The 19,180-nt window shown below is 38.5% G+C and overlaps 1 protein-coding gene across 2 annotated transcripts; it reads left to right on the top strand.

The window, feature by feature from the left end:
- The first annotated feature begins 1,801 nt into the window (after positions 1–1,801).
- glyr1 (glyoxylate reductase 1 homolog (Arabidopsis)) lies at positions 1,802–17,878 on the top strand. Of its 2 annotated transcripts, XM_077533880.1 has the most exons (16): positions 1,802–1,924; positions 3,200–3,236; positions 3,340–3,419; positions 3,506–3,644; positions 4,357–4,467; positions 5,576–5,653; positions 8,867–8,920; positions 9,107–9,157; positions 9,253–9,326; positions 10,098–10,197; positions 11,083–11,193; positions 11,291–11,392; positions 11,500–11,662; positions 14,390–14,569; positions 14,766–14,890; positions 16,788–17,878. In XM_077533880.1, the coding sequence occupies exons 1-16, from the start codon at positions 1,887–1,889 to the stop codon at positions 16,860–16,862; spliced, it is 1,518 nt and encodes a 505-aa protein (XP_077390006.1). In that variant the 5' UTR covers positions 1,802–1,886; the 3' UTR covers positions 16,863–17,878. The 2 variants fall into 2 exon arrangements, with proteins under 2 accessions (XP_077390006.1, XP_077390017.1); XM_077533891.1 differs by lacking the exon at positions 5,576–5,653 and having other exon boundaries at positions 1,803–1,924.
- The last annotated feature ends 1,302 nt before the right edge of the window (positions 17,879–19,180 follow it).

Here is a 19,180-nt window from a genome sequence, read left to right as displayed (position 1 = left end):
CCATTTTCTTAACCGCTTATTCCTCACAAGGGTCGCTGGGGTGCTGGAACCTATCCCAGCAGACTTCGGGCAGTAGGCGGGGTGCACCCTTTACTGGTTGCCAGCCAATTACACGGCACACAGACACAAACAAACACTCACACCTAGGGACAATTTGGAGCGCCCAATTAACCTGCCATGCATGTCTTTGGAATGTGGGAGGAGACCGGAGTACCCAGAGAAGACCCATGCGAGCACGGGGAGAACATGCAAACTCCACTCAGGAAGGCTGAAGCCTGGACTCGATCTTGCGTCCTCAGTACTGGGAGACACGTGCTAGCCAGTCATCCATCGTGCCGCCGGACATACTTCATGTACATGAAATTTACTGAAATATTTATTTGGACATGGGAGTAGCAAGAGCAAGAATACAAACCCCACATACAAAAGTGTATCTCATGAACTGAAACAAAAACCGTTTTGCGCTATGCACTTGCAGACACCCTGCTATGTGAAAATAAAAAGTTAAAAACCCGACAGGAAGCAAAATGTGATGCACAGCACATGCAGTGAAATATACATTATATTCACAACTTAAAGTCCCTAGAAAACCAAATTGTTGCAATTTAGCTGCAAATATTTTGTTTTCCATTACATACACAGTCATACATGGAGAAATGGACTCCATGCACTCAGTACTTCCGCATTCGAGGTAAATTCCGGTCGCAGGGAAAAAGTATAGTGGCAACAATCACAGCATCAAACTCTTCAAAGTATGCTCACTGTCTTCTAGAATTATTGTGAATGATGTATATTACCTTTATAATTGCAGTTATCCAAGTAGCCGCAAAGTCATCAAACGTTCCATATCTGATTTAATGAGCCATTCGGTGTTTCACGATACATGCAGGTCCATTTGTACTTAGACTTGCATGGCTTAATCTTGATACACTCAACTCAACTTTGTTTATAGGGCATTTTTAAAGCTGTAACAAACTAGGGCATAAAAATTGAACATAGTGTGACTAAAATAGCCTTTATAGTCATTGTTGAGGTGCAGATAAAATGAAATTGGGGTTATGAAACCATAGAACACACCAGTAATAAAATAATAATAATGACACGCACAAGCTATTGGCAGAATCAGTGTTGTCATGGCTTGAAATTTTTCAACCAAGGGGCTATGATAACACAACAGAGAAGCGAGATACTTCCCATCCAAGACCTTATCTGTTTTTTTTACAGCTTCAGACATCCCAAAATTCTCAATGCAAGTAAAAGGCCTATACAGTGGCCTATATATATATATATATATATATATATATATATATATATATATATATATATATATATATATATATATATATATATATATATATATTATCATGAAGGAATTTTGCATTCAAAACATTAAATCCTGAGCCGAATTAAGCGGAAAAAACACTTTTATTTTTCATTGTGTCATGTTATCATAACTCATTTTATATATACATTACAATAAAAACACATTCATACTTAACGTTTCAGAGTATTTCTTCTTCTTCATCATCTTCTTGTTCTTTCTTTTTTTTTTGTATGCACATTTCAACTACAGAGTGCGAGTACTTTTTCCACCTCTGGTTATATCATTTTGCTAATTTATGATATAATTTAATGTGTTGCATTTAATGCTACAAATATTGTACAGTATTTTGGATGGATGAATAGCCTAAAAGGAAAACGTGTTTTGTCAACGACCGTCTATTTTTTGCACGTGACTCAGTCCACCGGAAAACGAGGCAGCGCGTTTCAGCCAATGGCGGCGCTGTGTGGACAGGAAAGGCGGGGCTTCGATTTGTGAATAGTGGGTGTGTGTGAAGTGTTGTCTTTTCCTGTCATTCGTTGCGACGTTTTATTAGAGTTGCAAGATGGCGACTGTGCATCTGAGAATCGGAGACCTAGTGTGGTGAGATACCCTTTAATCGTTAAAACATGCCAGTTTTTCCTCGTAATGGTTTATACATTCAGCAATTTAGTTGTATGCCTTGTGTTTAGGCTATCAAATATAAACGCGATTAAGCACTAACTAATTGTAAATCCTTCAAGTGTTAGCTAGTTGGTTAGTTGATGGACAACCCAAACAATTTGTTAGCCAAGCTGAGTCGACATTAGGCGCTAGCTCCTTGCTAACGTTAGCGGAAAAACTAGCAGATGTTCAGTTAATTGAGCTTATAATTATTTAAAGAAATATATGGTTTTGTTGGAACTACGCCGAGCACGTGATTCACGGCTCGTGCTTTACATTCAATCAAGTTTATATTGCAATTGAAGGTGTATACTATTCCTCTCTGAAGACGGTCTTTAGTGGCACGATGGCTTAAGCGGAAATCTAGGTTAGCACGAAGGTGTTAACGCTGGAAACTCTTATTTATTTATTTTGTTTAATCCGTCAATTTGCTCAATCCGGAACCTTTTACGTTTTTGCTCGTGCATACCATAGTTTATCATGATCTGTGTATTATTATTTGTTGCCTATCGATATGTATGTCAAGCTGCTCTTAAAGCTGGCCTGGTATCACTTGTTTGCGTTTCTCGTCGCGAATGATCCACCACTGTTATTAACAGACTTGAACTGTAATGCCGCGAACAAAAGGGACATAAAGCACCGAACGTTTTTCGACAAAGAGTCGTTTTATCCCCGATGGTTAACCCTTCAAACAATTACATGGAATAGTCGTGTTGTTTATGTTGAAACAGTAGTCGACCGGTGTTGTGTTTGAATATGTCTTTGTGGAAAATGGTCAGCTGATGGAGAATAACATGAAGCTGACACAAGGCCACGTCATTATTTTACAAGAATTGTTCAAGCAAAATTGGTTGGATGCACATCATAAAACATTTGAGCTTGTAATTCTAAACCAACAACCCTCAACTGTGATTTAAAATATAAAGGACTATTTATTAACATTAAAAAAAAAAAGTTTAATTAAACGTCAGTAAACAAAGTGTTTCTAACTTGTTGGTTCAGTATTTATAGTTTACCGTCTCTGAAATATTCCTTGGTTTTAACAAATTGTCAATGTATCCATATGTCGATTTACCAAACATCCTATGACAAATACTGCATATGTTTTTATTTTAGTACTATATTTACGTAAAGTACTTTTTCTACTTTTCCAATTGCTGTACATACAAATTACAATCAGTGGATAAATGAAAAATACTAATTTCTAATTTTCAGGGGGAAACTTGGCCGCTATCCACCATGGCCAGGAAAGGTAAATAATAAAGATGGAAATCCATGAATGTATTGCTTCCATGAAAACAAATGATAAATGTCACTGTTGGTCTTCAATACATGTTCATTTATTTCCAATTTAGATTGTAAGCCCGCCCAAGGATCTAAAAAAGCCAAGGGGCAAAAAATGCCATTTTGTGAAATTCTTTGGAACTGAAGACCAGTAAGTACATGTACTGTATGTATAGGTTCTGACTGAACTCAGTATTCCATTTTCAACAAATAAAAATGATCAAATTTCTCTTTCAGTGCTTGGATCAAAGTGGAGCAGCTGAAGCCCTATCATGCTCACAAAGAGGAGATGATCAAGATAAATAAAGGCAAGCGTTTCCAGCAGGCTGTTGATGCAGTGGAAGACTTCCTTAAAAAGGCAAAGGGCAAAGAACAGGTGAGGGACTGGTTGTATAACCCTAAAAATTGGTGAGAAATCATCATTTTGTTTAAAAACAGCCATTGAAGCCAATTTTTAACCATTGACCTTATAAAAATAATTGGCTCATGATATGGCAAATCATTTTGTTGTAAAATATTTACAAATATATTAAATTGCATGAAGTTATTATCTGTTGTGCAAGATTTCGCAAAGCATTTACATTGTGTCTTTGGTACGCATGTTTAAGATAACAACCCATCATGTATTTCCTATCTATTTACATATATTTCCCTTCATGGATCATAATTGCTGAGACATACAAAATAACAAATTTATTATATTTCTTAGAAATATTTGAAATGTAATTTTAATCCAGTACTCTATACAATATTGCACTTTTAATGCCCCACAGAAATATTGAGTAATAGATCCTGCACCTATTGATGACTGAGTTCCTGATATTGTCACTTTCTTGTGCCATTTATCGATGTAACTGTTTAAACAGTGAGAGAAGTTAATAATTTTTCTAACTTAAATACAAATTCAATTATCGTCATAATGGTTGTAGTGGTTATGGTTGTTTAGGCATCTCCCATGATGTACGCACTTATACCTAACAATTTTGTTTCTTGCTGTTTGCTGTACAATTCCTAGTGTGCTTAAGTACAAATGTCTAATGGTGAGCTACATATTGGAAAAAAATATGAATGATCTTTATTTTTAAAAGAACTCTGAAGGTAAAGGTGACTCCAAAGGAAAGAAGACTCCTAAAAAACCACTAAAAATACTGGATGAGGATGATGAGGATCTCAGTGCCTTGAGGGACCCCTCTGAGAAGGTCAGTAAGACACTGAGTAGACCAAGAAAAATATCTCTGTTCTGTCAATTATTCATTGAGCCACACTAAGATTTACACCTCAAACACACTCGTACGGTGCAGACCTCGGCAGCAGTCCATTTTTTTAAAATATGAAATGTAAACTGGTTGCCCGAACGTCAATACGGGAGCTGCCTTGAGAAAGGATAAGAAACAAATCTACTTTAACTGCAACATGGTAAGTTAAATGTTGACCCTCTTTGATTTGTTTGTGCCATTAATATAGGAACTGAATGGCGTTATTCGCTCTACCAGATTACGCACGATACACCTAAGTTAAGGTGGAGATAATCAGGAACAGTTTCAAATACCAGGTCAATGTATGTGCAAAGCCTTCTGGCTTCTGTCGTCAAGAATGAAGATAAAGATGAACTTTATCTTTCAGGATGACAAGACCCAAGGCACATTCAAATCAACCAAAAGTCCTCGTAATCTGATGATTGGGTACATTTCTGCAATAAAGTGTGTGCACATATTGCTGCATCAAGCTGTGCTACACTGATAGACCCCAAATAAACCATGCCGTTTTAAGTTTATTTTGTAAGATTGATATTTGTTATTCAATTGCGTTTTACAGGCTATAGGTTGCATTAAAGGTAGAAAAAGTTTTAGAAATAAAGTTAATATTTTTAAAATAGAATTTAAATCAGTTAAGTCTGTTTCCAATACTTTTTCTCACTTGCGTTGTGGGTGAGTTGCTTACTACATCTAGATGTAAATACTATGAAATGAAAGTAAATCATCTTTTTATCTGAAAGCCAAATATCTTCAGTGTACATTAAAAAAGGAATTGACCTTGCCACTCCAATACTTTTGGAGGGGTGTTTTTGCAAGACGATAGCAGTCGATTTAACAGTGTCGGTATTTCTCGCATTTCTATGTATTTGTATGAGTGTAGATTTTTGTTCAGGTTTTGGATTTGTGTCCTTCACACTGGAGATAATTAGAACATTGGTTGGTGTTTTTAATTCCTCTCCATCTGAAATGGGTACCCCCTGCAAAACACGGAAATCTCCGCAAATTCACCCTCTGTTTTAAAGGTGAATGTCTGTCTCTTTCCTCCTTAAAGGACTTAACTGACTCTGACCCTGAGCCGTCCACTATTGAGAGGCTGGGGGCTGCACCTGGATTCAAATGGGAAAGCAGTGTAGGTGAACCCATCCCACCTCTACTTCCCACCAAGCTTGCCTTGCCTTGCCCTTCTTCTACCTTAACCTAACCCTTGGCTTTTATAAACATCTATGCAGACCTTTCCCTTCTGACCTTTTTGGTGCTTGCACTTGACCATTGATTCTATTTGGTTCCCCTTTTGGATTTGACACGTTTTTTGTGTCGAGGTTTAAAATGATTGATTTGTTTCAGTTGATCGAGGAGAATATTATTTTACCTAACCACCAGGCATTTAGTAAGCTTAAAAATCCCATATTATTCCACTTTTCCACATATTAAAATAGTTTTCAAAAGTGTATGACATGTCTGTGACTTGTATTAGTCAAAAAATTTGGATCTAACATTTTTGCTGTCCCTAAATCAGAAAAAAACCCAACTCCTTTCAGAACAGTCCTTTTTAAGGGCGTGTCACTTTTATGTAAATGGCTGTGCCAGGCCACGCCAAGGCCTTACCCTTCTCTCTCGAGGGGCTGTGGCTTCGACTCCGGTAGCCATGTGACAACAATGTTGTGAATGTGAAACAACTTGGCCATGGCGAGCAGAAGCAGTGTGCTACAACTGTACCAATTTGAGCAAGACAGACATCTTTTACACATTTGAGAACTATTTTAACGTGTGGGAAAGTGGCATAACGTTTTAAGAAAAATTAGCATAGCGTTACTACAGAGGCTGTTGTAGCGTTAGTTTGCAGTTGTTTAGGCAGTAGTTATTTTTGCGGTAACCGGCAACTTTTTTTGGGGTGAATCTCTCTGATTTGCCGTGAATGCTTGTAGACATCTACAAGCGGTATATGAATAACACAAATGTGCACATTTATGCCACTGTGCAGTTGGAGCATGTAAGCCTTCTCGTCGAGGCCTCTTAGCGGCGGGTTAGCATCACAAAGTCACGTCAACTAGGTGGCGAGTTGCCAGTCACGGCAAAATAACCACCGTGGATTGTATCTTGGCCAAATACGCGACCGCTGCAGCATTATTCAACCACCGTTTGCTTTATCATATCTGACCTCTTGTAACCAAACAACCTCCACACGACAAATGTCGCTCCTAATTTAGGCAGTAAAAATACACCGGTAATATGGTAGAAGGTATGATATGGCACATCTCTCTAATTGAAAGTGTGGGAAGGAAGGCTAAATCAAAACATGTTAAACTTACATTTTCACATTTCGAAGTTGTATCACACATCGTTGGGACTGAGCCATTATGTTGAAACGAGTCCTAAAACAGTCCTTAGAGAGATGCTGTCGATACACATCCTTCAGAAATAAAATTAATCCACCGTCTTCTCAAAGACTCGGACAAAGGAACCAACCACTTCTTCCTGATTAGTTCTCCACAGAGTGAATGCGAGCAGGAAAAAAAAAAAGCAGCAGAGCAGCCAGCTTCTCGAATTTTTGTTGGTGTGACAAATCATTACCAGAGGCGATGCCGGGCGGGGTCAAGTGCACTTCCGTGTCTTGTTGACGTCACTAAGTCATGGAAGTTTAATCTGCCCCTTTGAAGCACACATTTTAGAAAGGAGGAGAAAGCTAAAGAAATTGAGGACTGACTTTTTCATACCTGGTTGGAATGTAGACAGGCGTATTATTGATAGAAAACCCCACTAAAGTGCATTTTCAAAGCATGGGACCTTTAAAGCATGGGTCGTAGCTCTGCTCTAGGGCTGTGGTTCTCAACTGTTGTCATTCATTTGCCTATTGTCACTAAGGTACGACCCACTTTTATATAAGTTAAGAACGTAAGAAAAAAAACATGAATACAAAACAATGAAAACACAGTAAAAACCAAGGGACCCCTACAACCTGTGTGCAACCCCACTTTTAATGAATACGTGACCAACTTTTGGGTCCCGACTCACCAGTTGAGAAACCTTCCTTGGGTTTAGTTGAACCTAATATGTGGCTTCAGCAGTTTATGCTCAGATCATGTGTATATACATTGCCCTCTACGCTCTGATTTGATTATTAAAATGTCTGACCATTTTACATGCACAGAAAATTTCCCTCCATTTGTTTTCCTCCAATCTGATGTTCTCATAATAGTAAGGAAAATAGTAATTTTAACTGCCGAATCCTCAGATTAACTTCAGCTAAAGTTTAGGGAGCCACTTTTTCCTCAAAATGAGTGTACAGTTGTGGCATTTACCTTAAAATATATATATATATACTGTATTTGTGAATGTTATTGGTAGTTTTCATTAAAACTATTGCTGTACAGGTGATTGTTTTTTGGCTATTTTACATGATTTTAATTAGGACTGCATCAAAAATTTGGTCACCGAAAATAGCCAGAACTGCATTTGCAGTTTTCTTCCGAAAGACTAATATCACTGAAACAGCAAGGCCAAAACAGGATGTTGTGGTGACGCAAGCATGTGCCGATGGCTCACTGAACTGAGTGGAGGTGGTGCGATGGAGAAATGAGCCCCCAGCCAAAATTCCGTCACTGTGGCAGCCATTGCCCCAGAGTGGATTGGCTGCCGAAGACTGCCTCCCCGGCGGCTCTGAAAGTATGCCCGTCACTCTGAAGGACCCACCCTGTAGCTCGACTTAGGCTACGTTCATGCTGCAGGGCATTTTGCCCAATAGGGATTTATTATTAAATCTGTATTTTATTTTATTTTTTTAATGTAGTTGCATCTGTGAAGTGACACGCATGTACATAAAACTTTTCATGTGATGCTGTTTATCAAAGTAAATATGGTCCCCCATACAGGTTGAATAGAGTTATTGTTATGCATGGTCTTGCACAGACGACTTAAGCTTTCTGGTTTCTGCGGACCACTGTAATCACATTGTGGAACAAAAATGTATCTTAGCACTTTGAATCTTAGTTCAGGCAATCCTGTGTGGGGTTTGGTGTTTTATGGTTTCTCCAGATACTCCGGCTTCATCCTGCATTCCAAAATGCAAACTGAGTTAATTGAAGAGTCTAAAGTCCGTTTGGGTGTCAAACTGTCAATATAAATTGTTGTTGTGACGTGATTCAAATGAGGACGTGCGTTAAAGAAAATGGATGGATATTTTCAGAATTAAGTTACGTTTTGCTATCTATCAACAAGATGGCAATACCTAATGAAATGTCGCAGGAGAGCAATTTTTGCCATGGTTGCATTTTGCTCAGTATGTCCTACAATTTGGTTCATTTCAAAGATAGCACGTTCCAACTGAATCCTTCTTGTTTTGCAGCCTGTGAAGGATGACCCACATTTTCATCACTTCTTGCTTAGCCAGTCTGAGAAGGTAAGAGTGTATACATGTTCACTTTTTTGTCTGTTGACACTTGTAGCACTTTAGAAACGATTATAGCCACACTACTTTTTAAAAATGTATATTATTGATAAACTTGACTATCAAAATGGGAAGCTCAGCTCATTTGTGTCATATGTAACTTTATACGTAGTGTATTGTTGTCCTTTATTCTCTTAGCCTGCCTCATCCATGGAGCCGATAAGCAAGCGCCTAAAAATCATTGAAGAGGTATAGTTTCCAGGCTTTGAAAATCATGAATCTAGTTTTGAACTCACTTTTCAGTCGCCCTAAAAATGACAGGGATATGGCTTTTGAATTTACAGGACACAGCATCAACATCCATTCAAGCGGCAGACAGCACGGCCATTAATGGCAGCATCACACCCACAGATAAAAGGTATTAACACACCTGACTGCAGTGTTGCATGCTGTGCCATATTTCATCAACCAAATGAAATTTGTTTTATTTTAGCAGATTAAGCTCTGCATGATAAATGGTACAGGAAATGGAGGGGTATTTGAAAGATTTAATGTAAAATAGAAATTGCAGGTAACCTTCAGAATTGTGTGTGAAGCGATTTCGTCAAATGTATTGACGATAATTTCCCATTCATAATGTGATGTTAAAAAAATATGAAGATGTGCCCCTTCCCGGGGCAGTGAAGTCACAGAGATTCAACATCAAAAGCAACACAAATGTTAACAAGTCCTCTAACACTTTAGTTTCACTCCCGTTGTGCAGTCTGGAAACTCCATGCAGTGCACAAACCTAGGGATCCACCAAAAATAAAATGTTTGGCTGAACCTGAAAATATGAAACACTTGACTGAAAAGCGAAAGAAATTATGCATATTTTTGGCTACGTCTATGTATTTACCTAACTAAAGTCAAAGTAACAAAGTACAAAATAAATAATTAATAACTTGAACTTTTGCTGCATTTGAGGGAGGTGGGAAGTCGGATATAAATCTCAGTCCAGTCGACCACAGATTGTATTCTAGTCCTGTTTGATTGTCTCTAGGATTTTTGGTGGGGTGGTATCCATGGAAAAATTTCTCCCATTAAGGGTTCTTGGACTCAAACTTTGAGAAGCCCCTGGCTTCTTGCATACATTTATTTCCATGCTGCTTATGTTTGACCATTTTGTTTTCTTCTCTTGTACCTCCAGGATAGGATTCCTTGGTCTTGGGCTAATGGGTAGCGGCATAGTATCCAACTTGTTGAAAATGGGCCATGTTGTCACAGTCTGGAACCGCACAGCAGAAAAGGTACATTATTGCAAAACAGTCATTATCACGTGTGTGTACAGGGTGTGCCAAAAAAGTTTCTGATGTCTCGTGCCTGGACTTGGGGTGTCAATCAGCACTCGATTCTCGTTCCCATCAATGACAGAGTCCCGAGTAAACTCTCATCGCTTACTTATTGTACTTTTCCTGTAGAAAAAACACTTCAGAGTCCAATATGTGAAAAATCCAATTTGAGTGCATCATCATACGTTCGCTAAGGCTGCCATATATTCACTTGTTTCATTCAAACATATTGAGTTGTTGCAGCATAATACCAACCCTACAGAAAGTTTTTTCAAATAACTTTAAGGCTCCAGGATCTCGCGCCGTCACCCTGATGTCGTCCACGTTTGCAAACTCCCTTTCGTCTGTTAAGTGCATTGCGGCTAACTGGGTGGAATCTGGGTTGCTTATTGCACACTTGGATAGTTTAAAATCATAGTCATAGTCCTCATGGCAAATGCTTTGGCTCCAATAAATTCACAAGAACTCTTTTTGTTTCTCGAGCGATTTTGATGCAGATTGTTTTGTTACTAACCTCAGACGTGTGATGATACAAGTTGCGTGCAATTTTACAATCGGTGCTCTCACATATATAGACCATCGCGTGACTCCCTGTTCAACATGTTAGCCACTTAGAGTAAAGAGTGTATCATTCACCATCATAAGCGCCAATCACATTCGTGTGCACTTTGGGGACCGGTCGGAAAACACATTCTCTGACAACTTAACAGTGTAGTTCACCTCTCGATTTCAATCTGTTACTGACAAACTGTCAAAATGCGGCATGCTAAACAGTACCATATAAAGAAAACGCCAGTTGGAGAAGCAGTTTAGAACGTTTGTGTGTGCATGTGCGTTTTCCAGTGTGACCTATTCATCCAAGAAGGTGCCAGGTTGGGTCGGACTCCTGCAGAAGTGGCTTCAATGTGTGACATCACATTCTCTTGTGTCTCTGATCCTAAAGCTGCCCGAGATGTGAGTTGATAACAAATATCTTCTGGACGGATGGATGATTGGCGGATATCTTGGTTTTACTGACCGGATTGTTTTGTTTTCTTGTATTACAATCCAGTTGGTCTTAGGCCCCAGTGGCGTTCTGCAAGGAATCAGGCCAGGAAAGTGCTATGTAGAGATGAGTACAGTTGACCCAGAGACAATTACAGAACTCTCACAGGTGTGTCAACTCTAAATGTTTGTATATGGGACAGTGTACATTATGTTTACAACCCCCCTCTCTGAAAAGTTATTACCTTGAATTTGTCGCATGCCTTGTTTTATCAGGTGATCACGTCACGGGGTGGACGTTTCCTGGAGGCTCCAGTGGCCGGAAGCCAGCAGCTCTCTAATGACGGGATGTTGGTCATCTTGGCAGCCGGTGACCGAACTGTTTATGAGGACTGCAGCAGCTGCTTTCAGGCCATGGGCAAGACTTCCTTCTTCTTGGGTGTGTAGGGTGTAACGATGCCAGCCATCTTATGGTTCCTTTTGTCGCAGTTTTGCTGTTAAACATAAAATTCAGTCAATGGCGTGCACCAATATGTAAGCTGCATCCACAAAATAATACAAACTTTTAACATGTATTTGAATTATTTTTCACACATAAACTGATACTCATCCAAATGAGAAGAAGAAAAAAACTGTCAACCTTCCTGTAGGAAATAAACAATTGGAAACAGCACAAAGTAGCAAATGAAAATATTTTAATTTATTTCAGGCAACAACGTACAGTTGAACACGAGAAACAATTCATACTTTAGTTTCATAATATAAACAGAAAAACTAAGAGGAAAAAATATATTTTTGCCTGAAAGGGATTGGTGAGAAGAAATTAATTCCACCCCCTTCTCTAATCTATAAAACACAAACTATACAGTACTTCCTGCATGTTAAGACAACAAATTAAGCATTTTTTTCCCATAATATATAACCAATATTATGGCATACAATGAACACAATTTTAAGTGCCCATCATGGTCATGTTACCATAGGCAAATTATTCTTATTGGCACAACTGAATATGCACAACAATGGATCAAGAACCTGGGGATAGTCATATTTTATCAATGTCATCCTGCTCAACAATTCCGCTGAAGTCAGATGGCGTTCAAGTTGGAGAAGCAGCACACCTTCCTACGACATCTTTTCCACTGGCCCTTTTTTGAAAATCAAATCTAACATTTATACAATTATTCCTTAACCCTTGTCGAAAATGCCATCGGGTCAAAGCAAAGTGAAAAGGCGGCACCTTCACAAACATGGGGAAAGACTGCACTGTTTTAAATTAATGTGACTCCGCGTATCTTGACTGACATCGCATGGCGGCAAGTATTGCTAGCGTAAATATCCAGCATGATGCTCTCGAGTGTTTTGACGTAGAGTCAGAAAACTTCATTGGTGACCTGCTACTTTAAAATGACATAAAATGTAATTAATGAGTATTTACTTATTATCTTGGAAATTAATTATTAAATATTTCCACATATCCATTAGAGGTGGGAATCTTGGGGCACCTCACGATTCGATTGCGATTACGATTCAGAGGCTACGATTCGATTATAAAACGATTATTGATTTCCCCCCAGGCAGCAGAAAAAAAACAATGTATTTTTGTGCTTTTAATGTTTCGTACATTAGTTACAAAAATAGTACAAAAGTCCTCTCAGGCCTACATAAACTACTATTTCAGTATCAAGTTAACAGTTCAAAACGGTAAATAAAATACTCAAGTCCTCATTCTGTAACAACAGCTTTTAAGTATATTCAGTCTTCAACAGAATAAAACATAGCATTGAGCAAAAATATATTATTTTTATCCACTCAAAAGTGCACTGAGGTATAAATGAAAGACAATGTGAACTACTACTTCAATACAAATGCCTAAAAAAAAAAAAAAAAAGTGCTTTCCTGCTTTTTAAGTTGTGTAAAGATGAACATGTAAACATTAAAGTTTCTCAGAGGTACAAAAAAAAAAAAAAACCTCAAGTGCTTTTCTGCTTTTTAACTTGTGTAAACATGAACGTGTAAACATTAATGGGATCGTTCGGCTTTTTTAACATGAATCTCAATTTGATCCTCACCTCCCGTGTGTGCGATCAGCACTGACTTCTTTCTGACAGCGTTCGGTGACACCAGTTCTGGTTCGACGTTGGACGAGAAGAAAATAAAAAAGAAAATAGTCCAGCAAGCTGGCTGGGGTCTCGGAAATAAAGCGTTTTTCTTCTAAAAACTATTTGTTTTCAAAAGCGTGATACATTTCCACCACAATACTCTTTTCTGAATAAAGTCAGACGCCATTACCGCCAGCCACTACTTTTCTGTTCGTTCGTTCGTATCACTGCGCGGCGCCCTGTAGAACGCTAACCGACGCACTGCAGCCAGCTAGCTGATACTTCCGCCTGAAGTTGTTTGCCTTTTCGGAGCAGGTCTGATCTCACGAAGAGGTGGGTTGGTCAGCTCAGCCATGCTTGTTGTTGTTTTGAATCTCGAGGCGTGAGTTGTGGATGTGTACTCTCGGTCCGTCCCAAAAAGCGTCCCGAAGACCGCGCGCGCTACTGCGTTTCAGTTCCGCGTACTTTTCGCTCGTTTCGCTTCCCTTGGCATATTTATATAATCGGAATTTGGACGTTTGTGAATCGTTCTCGATTGTTCCACGGCCGAATCGTGAATAATCTAAGAATCGGAAATTTTGCACACCTCTAATATCCATGGTTGGGAAACAGGGGAGAGCTGTTTACTTTTAAGTGGCTGTTTAATTGATAAAAATGACTGCACATTTTTTTTGTGAAAGTCAGGCACAGTTGCATTCCCTACTATCCATTTTGACGGCTACTGTGATTCTGACGTCACTTTGACTCATAGCCCACGTTATCACTAATGGAAAATGGTTTGTTGCTATGCACAGTTTAAATGTAAGAAAAAAAATGTTAATTATCGTAAAGTTGGTAATAATAATTGTGAAGATGTTCAAATTTCCTTGTAGTAGGAAAAAACAAGGTGCTGGTGAATGTTTAGAGAACATGGCGACCTTGAACGAAGTCTGAAGAGAAAAAAAAATCAACATTCACTAGTTTCGCCAAACGTTTTAGCCCTCAGTGGGATTCAGGCTTTAATTTCAATCTTGTATTTATCCGAAAAGTATCTGAAAAGTTTTGTTTTAATGTTGACTTAAAAGGTGAAGCGGGGAATGCAGCAAGAATGATGCTCATCCTCAACATGGTGCAGGGCAGTTTCATGGCCACCATTGCAGAAGGACTCACTCTGGCCCAGGCTACTGGCCAGTCACAGCAGACCTTCCTGGACATCCTATGCCAGGGCCAGATGGCGAGCACCTTTGTGGACCAGAAATGCCAAAGTAAGTAAAGTACAACATGTTTTGAAGACAACAGCATTTCTTTGCATAGTCCTGAAAGACGGCATGTTTTTTTCTTTTGTTTCCCCCCATTACCGGTACATTAATAAAAGCGATGAAATGCATTATCACTGTACATGGCAATTCACTTTAAACAATATGCATAGATATGATTTGGTTCCTGATTTTTCTTATGTAGATATCCTACAAGGCAACTTTAAGCCAGACTACTATTTGAAGCACATTCAGAAGGATTTAAGGCTCGCCATCTGCATGGGTGATATGGCCAACCATCCAACCCCGATGGCTGCAGCTGCCAACGAGGTAATTTTACTTCAGGTGTCTGCATAATCATGCATGGAGTTTCTGTCTGTATTCCTGTGTACTCTTTTTGTTCTGAAGAAATGAATCGTTGTTTTCTTGAATTTGGCCACTTAGACATGACTTGTCTATTACTCTGTCACTGAAAGATCAACGTAACAGCTGAAATGTTGACACAACAGTCAGTCGCCTTACTAAAACATCCTCCTAGTGCCTCAGTCCCCAGGCATGATTACAGTTGGACCCCCACTATTGGCAGGCGTTTCGGAACTGGGCCGGCCAGAAATATCTCAGGCTGCATTCAGACTGCCAGGCAAAATTCAATTTGTAGCCCATCAAGATTGAAAGTAGATGGCTCTTTGTAATTTGAACAGCCACAAAGCACGATTTTTTTTAAATTTAATTAATTTATTTATTTTCGGGGCAGATTGAAACCACTTTCAGGAGGTAGTTTCATATCCGATTTGGATAGGAATCGTCTGTCTGATCAGCTCCAACCACGAAGATCGGATTTGACTGTCTGTGACATCACTACGCGTGCAAAACCCAAACCCGCCAGCGCTGTCAGTATCCCATTGGTTCGCTGCCCGACTGTCCTCGCACGCACAGCCAGAAATAGAGTGACAGTAGGGCTGCACAACTTTGGAAAAAAAATCTAATTGCAATTTTTCAGACCAATATTGCGATTGTGATTCAAATTGCGATTTTTGTATTTTGCACATTAAAATGCACGAAAACACTACAATTGTGAGTCAGTTTAGTTTCATACAAGTAATTGGATCAATATTTTAACAATGCAATACTATAATGTCACTATTTGATTAAAAGTACCAGGCGGAGGCGTCCTCTTCTGGTGAATATGCTAAGGGGGGAGCTTTGACCTACATTATGCTTCTAAACCAAATAATTTGACAATAAAAACAATACATTGAGGCTCAGGCTATGCTGAGATTAAAATATAGTTACATATCCAGAATAACAACACAGAATGGAAAATAACATCCCAATTATTTGTTTTCATACCATCATTAAATTCAAACAAGAGAACCATGAATGTAAACAATCTTCAAGTGTCAAGATTTAAACAGGTTAACATTGCACACTATTATGCACTTATATCACGTAAACAAACCTTTAAAGTTCAATACTCATGACAAAAAAAAAAAAGTATTAACAGTGCAAAACTTTGAGGTCTGTCCATTGTGTGCATGAGGCTTTTGAAGCCTTCCCCTGACAGAATTTAGGGGAATCATTTCCTTGACAATATAATGGGTTATAGCCCTTTCTTGTCATTTCTTAGTGCCTAACTAGCCCTTGTAATTTCTTTGTTCCTATGCAAACTTTTTTCATAAGGCGTGACTAACGTGAATGCTGCTGTTAGCGATGTTAGCTTAGCACAACCGCTAGTTGCCTCCCCTTCGTCAGTCTTTTTTTTTTTTTTTTTTTTTTTTTTTGGAACCTGCTTGACATGCTTCATACTGAAGACTGTGGTGGTTTCTTAAGTGTTGAAATAAGTTGGTCGTGTTGCCTCTAGATCTGGCTACTCGCTGATAGCACATTTTATATCTGGCGCTTTTCTTTTGGTCCGCGTCATTTTTGTCGTATCCCAAATTAGTGATTGAATATGAGTTTGGGATGGCGTTGTGTTGATGTTGGTCGCAACTATGTAACGTGAAAAAAAAAATCATTCCCACAACACTTGGTCACAGCATACTCTGATAATTGACACAACCTGTCAAAATGTTATCATTTACTTTTGTTACCCTGGGTGGCAAGGCAAGAGAAGAGATAATGAGATGAGTCTTAATGTGTGGGTCGAATTTTAATGGTGACACTTTAGACTTGTTTCTCTTGTATGGTGTGACGTTGTGCTTAAACGCTCATTTTGTTTTCTCTACAGGTGTACAAGAGGGCCAAGGCACTGGACCAGTCAGACAATGATATTTCTGCAGTCTACAGAGCCTACATTCATTAGATTGAGGTGTGACTCACTGTCTGGACCACACAGTCTTTCACCCCTCATTATCCCCCCCATGTAACAAGTTTTATGTTTTTAATTCTAGTTTTATTTCATGCAGTTATTCCATATTTGCTCCTGCGTGGTTATATGCCCATAACTGATGGGATTGCAATTTCTTCATTATAGGAAACATTGAATATTGCACTGACTTAACTGAGGGGAAGATGTGTGATTACTGCTAAAAAAACAAAAAACAAAAAGAAAAAAGGTTGTACTGCAAGTGGATGCATCTTATCAGACCTCTGACATCAGATTTGTGGTGAGAGTAACGCAGGTTGTTTGTGAACCACTGATGAGCAGGTTGTCCAGTCCCAGCCACTTGGATTGCCGCAAATAATTGTATGTGCATATGAGTTAAGTTAGGTTCGTCTACACTCTTCTTTATTTAAATATTAAAAAAAATCCAAGCGGCAAACAGAATATGCCACTGCATTGCCTTAATATAGTAAACTCAACTCTTTCAATACATGTATATTTATTTGTGAGGTCCTCTGTGCAGTTTGGTAATGGCATATTTCTGTATTTGACAGACAATTGAAGCTTTTACATTTATTGTATTTCCTGACCACACTATGGACAACAGCCTTAAAATTCAGTAAGAATTTGACGTTCTCCTCAAAACTTTCGATTTCCGTGTTTAATTGTTTATTTTTTTTAGTTTGGAATTCTTAGGTATTTTATTTTATGCAGATATTATCCTGGTGTGATGGGGAATCCACTTTTGAGTTATTTTAAAACATTTAAATGAGATGGCCCCAATGTCAAATCAGGTTTTTTTGTTTGTTTGTTTGTTTCTGGTCATTTGGGGGAGAAAAAAAAAAAAAAAGGTATGGTGTATGTGCCGCAAGGTGACATTGGACCATGCTCAATTGGGAAAAATTAACGGAAAACTTGGTGAATTAGTTTTTTATGACTGAGAATTGTTTCACTGACTGAAAGCTGTAGAATAAATGAAATATTCTTAGCAGCAATTTTTTGTTTTAATGTCATTATTCCTACCCAGAGAAAACACGTTTCTGAAGCTCATTAATTTTGGTACCTAGTTATTTTTCACATCTGGGCCTAGACCCAGACACTTAAATCATGGATAAATCCATTTTTGTGGTTCCATCTAATGATGTTAAAAAGAGAGAGAGTGCTAGACATTTCACAAATGCAAATAATCACACACAAATCAGAGATGGTAGAAAGACTTCATCAGTTTGACAGAATTGTTTTCTTGCAGAAAAACAATACACACCATGTTCTCTGTTGCATAATGCTGCTTTTTGTTTGTTTTTTAAAACCGGAGTCAGGTTTAGCTGTAAATGTCAAAACTGAATTAAGGTGCATGCTTTTGAGTCCAGCATACCATTCAGTAAGTTTTCAACTTGGAGGGATTTACGTTTTGTTTTTTCACGCAAAATCCACACACACACACACACACAGCTTGAGGATGTTTTAGAAGCCAGATGTAAATAACACCATGAGTTTGAATTCAAAATATTTTATATCTTCAGTTACTGGAAAAACTATTTTGACTCTTCAAAGCAACTAACAATGTTTTGTTCTAATACTATAGAATTGAAAATTGATTGATCTGGTTTATCAAAATCACTTGCCAATAATTTGGAAAAAGTTTGACGGCAACCAGTGGCGGTTTATGGGATATTTATGATTTGTATGTGTTGAATTATCAAGGCTTTTGTGTTTAATAAATCTCGCCTCATTACTGACATACAAGTATTGGGTTTTTTTTGTGTGTGTGTGTTCGTGTTCCCTTTTATTTCCTCAAATAGTGTCATTTTACATCAATTGAATACAGAGCTCCTATTCGATGCTGTCTGTGTGGAAAGAAAATCTTCCAGAATGACAATCCTCCCTTTAACAAACCACCAATCAGGCCTGTATGGTAACATGTCGAGATGGAAGCCACTACTTAGTAAAAAGGTGCATGGTAACCTGCGTGGAGTTGGCCCAAAAGCTCTCGATGGACTCTCAGACCATGAGAAGAAACAAAATGTTTTGCTCTAATTAGGCACACATGGCATGAATGCGAGACATCATGATCGGAGGTAACCATGCAGGCATTACTAATCACATGACCGATACCATCCCTACATTGAAGCATGTGGAGATGTCGACATGTTTTTCAGCAGCAGGAACTGTGTTATTACACCACTTCCTCCTTTTTTTTTTTTTTCTTTCTGTCTGATTTTTCAAAATAGTTGATGTAAATGACAGCACAATTACTTTCAATTCATGAACTGAATAGAAGTTGCATGTTTTTGAAC

The sequence above is a fragment of the Festucalex cinctus genome, chromosome 1, assembly GCF_051991245.1.
Source record: "Festucalex cinctus isolate MCC-2025b chromosome 1, RoL_Fcin_1.0, whole genome shotgun sequence".
NCBI classification, from domain to species: Eukaryota; Metazoa; Chordata; class Actinopteri; order Syngnathiformes; family Syngnathidae; genus Festucalex; species Festucalex cinctus.
Note: the sequence above shows the minus strand (reverse complement) of the source record. Positions and strands in the feature narration are given on the sequence as shown.

What these genes read in the sequence shown, in the direction of transcription:
- glyr1 (XM_077533880.1), top strand. Translation starts at nt 1,887, where the DNA reads ATGGCGACTGTGCATCTGAGAATCGGAGACCTAGTGTG. An exon ending in GCCTAAAAATCATTGAAGAG is followed by an intron (nt 9,158 to 9,252) that starts GTATAGTTTCCA and finishes TTGAATTTACAG; the next exon opens with GACACAGCATCAACATCCAT. An exon ending in TGTGGACCAGAAATGCCAAA is followed by an intron (nt 14,570 to 14,765) that starts GTAAGTAAAGTA and finishes TTTCTTATGTAG; the next exon opens with ATATCCTACAAGGCAACTTT.